This window comes from Triticum aestivum, chromosome 6A (assembly GCF_018294505.1).
Source record: "Triticum aestivum cultivar Chinese Spring chromosome 6A, IWGSC CS RefSeq v2.1, whole genome shotgun sequence".
Taxonomy (NCBI): Eukaryota; Viridiplantae; Streptophyta; class Magnoliopsida; order Poales; family Poaceae; genus Triticum; species Triticum aestivum.
In genome coordinates, this window is record NC_057809.1 from 163131369 (window position 1) to 163139567 (window position 8199).

The following is an 8199-nucleotide window of genomic DNA, read 5'->3' on the forward strand; positions in this document are numbered from 1 at the left end:
GGGCCCGGGAGGGCCTCCCGCGGGCCGGGCGGGCCGCGGCGGCTGGGGCGCTGGCGGAGCCACGTGTCGCCCTTCCAGTGGCCACGGGTGGCGGCGCGACGTGTCCGACGCCGGCGGACAATGTCCGGCGCGCGCGATGTGTGGATTTAGGGTTTCGGGGAGAGGGGATCCGGGATATTTGGAGGGGGGCCTATTTATAGGCATAGAGGGAGCTAGGGGAGTCCAAATGAGGTGCGGTTTTCGGTCACGCGATCGTGATCGAACGCTATAGATGATGGAGCAGAGTTAGGTGGGTTTTGGGCCAAATTGGAGGGATGTTGGGCTGCAACACACACGAGGCCTTTTCGGTCCCTCAGTTAACCGTTGGAGTATCAAACGAAGTCCAAATGATACGAAACTTGACAGGCGGTCTACCGGTAGTAAACTAAGGCCGCTTGGCAAGTCTTGGTCCAATCCGTAAATGTTTAATCCCCACACACGAAAGAAAGCTAGAAATGGCCACCGGAGGAGAACGAAGCGCCGGAATGCAAAACGGACAACGGGGAAAATGCTCGAATGCATGGGATGAACACATATGCAAATGCAATGCACATGATGACATGATATGAGATGCATGACAATGACAACAACACACGGAGACAAAAACCCGAACCCGAGGAAATAAATATAACTTAACGCCGGAAACGGCAAGAGTTGGAGTACAAATAGGGAAAGTTACATCCGGTGTGTTACACTAAAAGCCTACGTTTAAAATGCTCTTGTTCGGCGGGGTCTGATGGTATGACGAATTCGTCGTCATCGAGGCTTGCCTCGTCTTCGGAGGGAGGCGTATAGTTATCATCCTCAACCTCTCGGTCTGCCGCTCTCTCATGAGGGCTGGCTTCTCCATCTTCCTGTGCTGAATCTTGCTGAGGTGGGTGTTCTTTGGCGCTATCCGGGGTAGTATTATCTCCCGTGCCGGAATCACCGTTTTTGCTTTGGCGGGATTTAGAGCGGCGCCGCTGACGCCGGTGCTTCGGCTGTTTCTTGGGGGCGTCATCCCCCACTGTTCCATTGCCATATCCATCTTTTGGAGTATCCACCATATATATGTCATATGACGAGGTGGCCTTCCAGCGCCCTACAGGTGCTGGTTCCTGTTCGTCTCCTACATCCTCGTCTATGCCGTCGATGTCTTCGGAGCTGAAGTCAAGCATGTCGGTTAGATCGTCGACAGTGGCTACAAAGTGGGTGGTGGGTGGGCTTTGAATTTCCTCATCGTCCGTATTCCACCCTCGCTGACCGTAGTCCGGCCAAGGCTCTCCTGATAAAGAGAGAGACTTAAGAGAATTCAGGATGTTGCCAAAAGGCGAATGCTGAAAGATGTCTGCGGCGGTGAACTCCATTATCGGCGCCCAATCGGATTCGATTGGCAGGGGCGCGGGGGGTTCGGAGTCCGGATCCTCGGAGTCACGGGTAGTGCAGAGTGCGGGGCTAGCGTTTGGCTCGATCGCTTTCGGGATCGCAGCCCCTGAGGTCACGTCCAACCGTTCATCCTCGATTGGCGCAATAGGCTCGGAGTTAGGGGTCGGAACCGATGCGTGTGCGGCCTCCAGGACACTGTCCGGGGGCAGAGCTAGATCGTGCCCCTCGAGATAGTGCGGCGCGCTTGGCCGTGGCTCGAACCCGTCGAAGATCAAGTCTCCGCGGATGTGAGCCGTGTAGTTTAAGCTTCCAAACCTGACTTGATGGCCAGGGGCGTAGCTTTCGATCTGCTCCAGGTGGCCGAGCGAATTGGCCCGCAGAGCGGAGCCGCCGAAGACGAAGATCTGTCCGGGGAGAAAAGTCTCACCCTGGACCATATCGTTGTTGATGATCAAAGGAGCCATCGGTCCTAAAGGCGACGATATAGAGGAACTCTCAATGAAAGCACCAATGTCGGTGTCAAAACCGGCGAATCTCGGGTAGGGGGTCCCAAACTGTGCGTCAAGGCCGGATGGTAACAAAAGACAAGGGACACGATGTTTTTTACCCAGGTTCGGGCCCTCTCGATGGAGGTAATACCCTACTCCTGCTTGATTAATATTGATGATATGGGTAGTACAAGAGTAGATCTACCACGAGATCAAGGAGGCTAAACCCTAGAAGCTAGCCTATGGTATGATTGTTGTGTATGGAGTTGATTGCCTATGGACTACAACCCTCCAGTTTATATAGACACCGGATAGGGTTAGGGTTACATAAAGTCGGTTATAATGGTAGGAGATCTTGAATATCCGCATCGCCAAGCTTGCCTTCCACGCCAAGGAAAGTCCCATCCGGACACGGGACGAAGTCTTCAATCTTGTATCTTCATAGTCCAGGAGTTCGGCTGAAGGTATAGTCCGGCTACCCGAACACCCCCTAATCCAGGACTCCCTCAACGAGGATAGGGCAATTCTGTTTCTTTGTTCATTGCCATCATCCTATGACCATTTGATCACTACTTTGACGCACGGCAAGGAGACCGTCAAGAATGAGGATATTACTGCGGCATTGCTATCTTATGATATGAGAAAGAAGAACGCGATGGAAGTCTCTCATGGTGAAGGTTTGCTAGTCAAGGGTGAACAGTGGCGGAAGGGATATGAGGCTGAGAAGAACAAGAAAAAGAAAAAGAATATACAATGTCACAAGTGTAAGCAGTGGGGACATATGAGAAAGGACTGTCCAGAACTCAATGGTGGGGAAAGTGCTAATAAGGCAACTCATGGTGATGACTCAGACAACAGTAGTGATGTTCTCGTAGTATCAGACAGACGGTCAACCAAAAGTGAAGCGTGGATGTTGGATTCGGCTTGCTCTTTTCATGCGACACCCAACAGGGAGTGGTTCTCTTCGTACAAGTCTGGTGAGTTTGGTTTAGCCTATGTGGGCGATGACACCGGTTATCGTGTTGCTGGAGTAGGTGCAGGCCCGTCGATGGAGGGGGCCAAGGTGGGAGACCGCCCAGGGCCCCCAAAGATTTGGGGCCCCTAAATTACTGGGTATTAGTAGTGTGTACCAATATAATCACATTTTTCCATTTAATGTAGCGACAAGGCCTAAGCAAAGTACACAGCAACAAAAAGCCAGCCTGCGAGGCCTTCTTAAGTGTTCCCATCGATCGCTAACACGCCGCCGGTTCGCCTGCTTCTGCCAAACGAGCAGATGTCGTCTCCTGCCTTCGGCCAATCGCTCGCCTGCTGCTTTCGCGGTTCCGCCAATCGCCCAAGGTGCCGTCCGCTGCTCCCGCTCGCCTGGAACGTCGTCAGCTGATAGCTGCTGCCTTTCGCATCTGCGGTTCCGCCATCGGCTATAACCCAGGTCTCCATCTACTAGGTATACAACTTAATTTTATCATCCCTGTACTTGGTAGATTTCTAATTTTGATCTCCCTGACCTAGGTTAGGAGCAGGCCCTAGTTAGGAGCAGCCGAGTAGGATGATATTATCATCATGTGTCCATGGACTGGGTATTGATAAATGATAATGAATTTATTTGTCAACGTCCTAGGTTAGGAGTAAGATATAGCAGACTGAAATTGTGTAATAAACTGGGAGTATGCCTGAGTTATATTAGTTCTCATGTCATATGACTGTTTAAAATTGTGGTCTCAATTTTGATTCTCGTCCCGGGGCCCCGAATTTCTGGAGACGGCCCTGAGTAGGTGACATCAAAATTAAGATGTTTGACGGAGTTGAGCGGATGCTTCGGGGAGTCAGGCATATGCCGGGGCTAAGGAGGAATCTAATTTCGCTCGGTGTTCTTCATGATGGTGGTATGGTATTCCGTTGTGATCGGGATAGGAATACCATGAGAATCATGAAAGGTGAGGTGACCGTGATAATTGGAGGGAGGACGGCTTCGCATCTTTACAAGCTGCAAGGGAGCATTATTGCAGGTGGAGTCACGGAGACTGGAATTGCAGGAGTAGCAGCGTCTCACGGCGGCGGCGGGTCTAGGGCAGACTCGTCGAGTAGCTCTCAGTAAGCTACGAAGAAGACAACACAAGTCCGAAGTACATGGAAGTTTGACGCATGGACAAATTCAAGGTGGTGGAGAATATTCGTCAAGGTGGAGTTTGTTATGTTTGTGTCGAATATTGTGTACGAGTTGGGTTACGTTTGGACTTGGTGTTGTAGTATGGGTAGGATACTTGTAGTGTCGGAGTCGGACACGTTGAGGCACCCCACGTTGTAACCCATGACGACTAGATAGCGACAAGCTCGCAATGGGTGCTGGTGGCTTGTGCCGGCGCCCGGGTGGCCGGTGTTGCGGTATCTCGGGGAGGAGCGCCCGTAGTCATTGCCCCGGGGAGTAGGCGAGTTCGCCGAAACTCGTTAACAAATCTCGATGTCATTATTGTCTATGATTGTTTGTTCCTCGGATCATCAACGGTATGCTTCGGATTAATTCTAACAAATACCACCCATTCCATTCATGATTTGATTGATGGCTCTGCTTTTGTTTTGTTGCAGGAGATCTATCCTTTTCACGTCCGCCTGCCGTAGCAGGACGACGGTTTGAACGCACGGCCACTCGAGACGGTAACCAAAGCCAGCCAAATTTCTCCGGCTTTTTGCTACGAATCTGCTACACTTTCTTTTTCTTTAAACTAATATATTTCGGACCGTGCACGAAAGCAAGCAGGAAATTAAGGGGGGTGCAGCCAACCAGGCGAGCATCCGTGGTGCAGCCAAAGGTGACAAATCTGTCTCCACGTACGTCACCGTGGAAGACTCCTGTCCTGCTCCCGCCAGCTCCAGAAAAGCCACGGACCGGCTCAACACCAACCCTGCAGCCTTTTTTACCTCTTCCCATTGACATTTTACATTTGTGGGAGGTGACAAGACAATGTGCCGTTTTGGTCGCTCGCCAGGGAAAATAGTGGCTATATATTCACGGATAGACACAGACTCCATGAAGACTATAAGTCATCCAGACGACGAGGCGGGCGGCTCATCGGGCGGCCAGTACGCGACAGCGTATAGCTGCGTGCAAACGCGACAGCAACTGCCTGCGTGTCACTCGCTCGCGGTCGCCATCCACCTCTCCTCCTGATCGATCGAGAATTCAATTCACCTGAGAGAAAACATGTCGCCGACGGTCGCCGCTTTCGCTCTCGTTGCGCTCTGCTTCGCTCATTCCTGCCCGGTAGCGGCGGCGGCGGCGGCGGAGACGGACGCCGTCTCGGCGCGGCGGCCGCTGCGGGGCGACGACACGGTGGTCTCGGCGCAGGGCAAGTTCGCGGCCGGGCTCTTCAGCCCCGGCAGCTCCGGCCGGTTCTACCTCGGCGTATGGTACAAGAACATCCCCGTCCAGACCGTCATCTGGGTCGCCAACCGCGCGAGCCCCCTGTCCAGCGCCGCCTCCGCCGAGCTCCGGGTGTCCCCCGACGACGGCGGCCTCGAGCTCGTCGCCGCCAGCGAGGGCGTCGTGTGGTCGTCGTCGAGATCAAACCTGTCGGCGGAGGAGTCGAACAACAACAACACTGCAGTGATCCGCGACGACGGCAACCTGGTCCTCCTCGGCGGCGGCAACTCCTCCGACGTGCTCTGGCAGAGCTTCGACCACCCGACGGACACGCTGGTGCCAGGGGCGTGGCTCGGGGAGAACAAGCTCACCGGCGAGTACCAGGGGCTCACGGCGTGGCGGAACGCCGAGGACCCCGCGCCGGGCATGTTCAGCAACACCGTCGACCGCAACGGCACCAGCGAGTTCTTCTACCTCTGGAACCGGACGCGTGTCTACTGGCGGAGCGGCGTCTGGACGGGCCGCGTCTTCGTGCTCGTGCCGGAGGCGGTCAACAACGTGCTCTTCAACCAGACCTACGTCGAGACGCCGGCGTACCGGCGGCTCAGCTGGGCGCTCTACGACAACGCGACCATCACGCGCCAGGTGTTCGAGGGGACGGGGCAGGCCAAGCAGTACATCTGGGTGCCCGCCAGCCAGCGCTGGCAGTTCTTCTGGGCCGCGCCCACCGTGCAGTGCGATGCCTACGCCGTCTGCGGCGCCTTCGGCGTCTGCGACCAGAGGAGCCAGCCGTCCTGCCGGTGCCCGCCGGGGTTCGTGCCGGCGTCGGAGCGGGACTGGGCGCTCAGCGACTGGACCGGCGGGTGCCGCCGGAACTCGTCGCTCGCGTGCGCGCGCGATGGCAACGGGTCGTCGTCCACGTCCACGTCCACGGACGTGTTCCTGGCGCTGCCCAACGTTAAGCTCCCCGACGACTCGCTCGCCGTGGGCCGCGCCCTGAGCAAAACAGAGTGCGAGTCGGCTTGCCTCGACAACTGCTCTTGCCAGGCCTACACCTTCTCCGGCGGCGGCCGGTGCGCCGTCTGGCACGGCGAGTTCCGCAACCTTCAGCAGCTTTACACCGACGACTCTGGGGCCTCGGGGTCGCCGGACCTGCATCTCCGGCTTTCAGAATCAGGGCTGCGAGATTTGAGCAGAGCAAACAAGAAGAACGAAGGGGGCCTACCACTGCAGCTTGTCGTCGGAATCGTGTTGGCGTGTGTGGCAGCGGCATTGATCGCATCGGCGCTGCTGGCCTGGTTCCTCCATTCCAGGAGGAGGCGGCGGCGTCGGCTGGACAGCATGGCGAACGAGGCGGGCTCCTCCTTGGCCGTGTACAGCTACGGCGACCTCCGCGCCGCCACCAAGAACTTCTCCGACCGGCTGGGCGGCGGAGGCTTCGGCTCCGTGTACCGCGGCGTCCTGAAGAGCGGGGACACCATCACCGAGGTGGCGGTCAAGAAGCTGGAGGGTCTCCGGCAGGGCGACAAGCAGTTCCGGACGGAGGTGAACACGCTCGGGCGCATCCAGCACGTCAACCTCGTCCGGCTCCTGGGCTTCTGCTCGTCGGCCGACGAGAAGCTGCTCGTCTACGAGTACATGCCCAACGGCTCCCTCGAGGGCTACCTTTTCAAGGGCGGCGGCGGCGGCTCGTGCCCGAGCTGGCGCGACCGCTACGGCATCATGCTCGGCGTCGCCAGGGGGCTGGCGTACCTGCACGACGGCTGCCGCGAGTGCATCATACACTGCGACGTGAAGCCGGAGAACATACTACTGGACAAGGACCTGTGCGTGAAGCTCGCCGACTTCGGGATGGCGAAGCTGGTGGGGAGGGACTTCAGCCGCGCCCTGACGACGATGCGGGGCACCATCGGGTACCTGGCGCCGGAGTGGATCTCTGGGCTGCCCATCAGCGCCAAGGCGGACGTATACAGCTTCGGGATGGTGCTCTTCGAGCTCATCTCGGGCCGACGCAACACCGACAGCTCCGGCGACGGCCGCGGCGGCGATGATGGCAGCGACGCCTCGGAGGCGGAGGCGGAGGCAGGGCGGCCTGTGTCGACGTTCTTCCCGGTGTGGGCCGCGGGGAAGGTGGCGGCGGGGGAGGCGGGCGCCGTGGCGGACCCGCGGCTGCGCGGCGACGTGAGGGGGGAGGAGCTGGAGCGGGCGTGCAGGGTGGCGTGCTGGTGCATCCAGGACCAGGAGGCGCACCGGCCGACCATGGCGCAGGCCGTGCAGGCGCTGGAGGGCGTCGTGCACGTCGACATGCCGCCGATGCCGCGGACGCTGCAGAACCTGACGCTGGCGTGATGCGAGGCGAGGGTTCAACTCCGGCCGGCGACGTTAAAAATCATCAAACCACATCAGGAACGCAGCAAAGCTAGATCGTTGCTGAATGATACCGCCTCAGTTCAGTTTGTAGATAGGTACAGTACTATGTGATGTGATCTGAGAGACTAGAAGAGCATGAAACTCATGACAACGGACGACTCACGTTGGAAATACGGGACCAACTATGGAGTAGACTGAATACAAATGGTACAAGTCAATATCTCTCGTTCAAATAGATACTTAGAGCATCTCCAGCCGTTGGCCCCCAGGAAGCGCTAAAAATCGCTCTTTGGGGGCGCACCTGCGCTAAACCATGTGCTGGGGGCGAGATGCCCCAGTCGCTGCGCCCACGCTTTTTTGAAAACTTAAATTTTGTCACAAACACGACGCAAATTAAACCAAACTTCGACGAGTTCATTCATATTTAAAATATATTTTAAAAAAAACTGCTACTAGTCTGCTCCTTGCCGTCTCCCTCGCCGCCCGCCGCCCTTGCAGTTCTACGAGGAGGTTGTAGAACCGCGTATAGTCGCCGCCGCCGTCGTCGTTGTCGCCTCCGCCGCGGCCGCCGTCCCT

The 8199-nt window shown here is 57.0% G+C and overlaps 1 protein-coding gene across 1 annotated transcript; it reads left to right on the top strand.

Annotated features, from left to right (window-relative positions):
- The first annotated feature begins 4806 nt into the window (after positions 1-4806).
- LOC123132629 (G-type lectin S-receptor-like serine/threonine-protein kinase At2g19130) lies at positions 4807-7831 on the top strand. The gene has a single exon (XM_044552467.1). It carries the CDS (start codon positions 5095-5097, stop codon positions 7600-7602), a length of 2508 nt encoding a protein of 835 aa, XP_044408402.1. The 5' UTR covers positions 4807-5094; the 3' UTR covers positions 7603-7831.
- Positions 7832-8199: the final 368 nt, after the last annotated feature.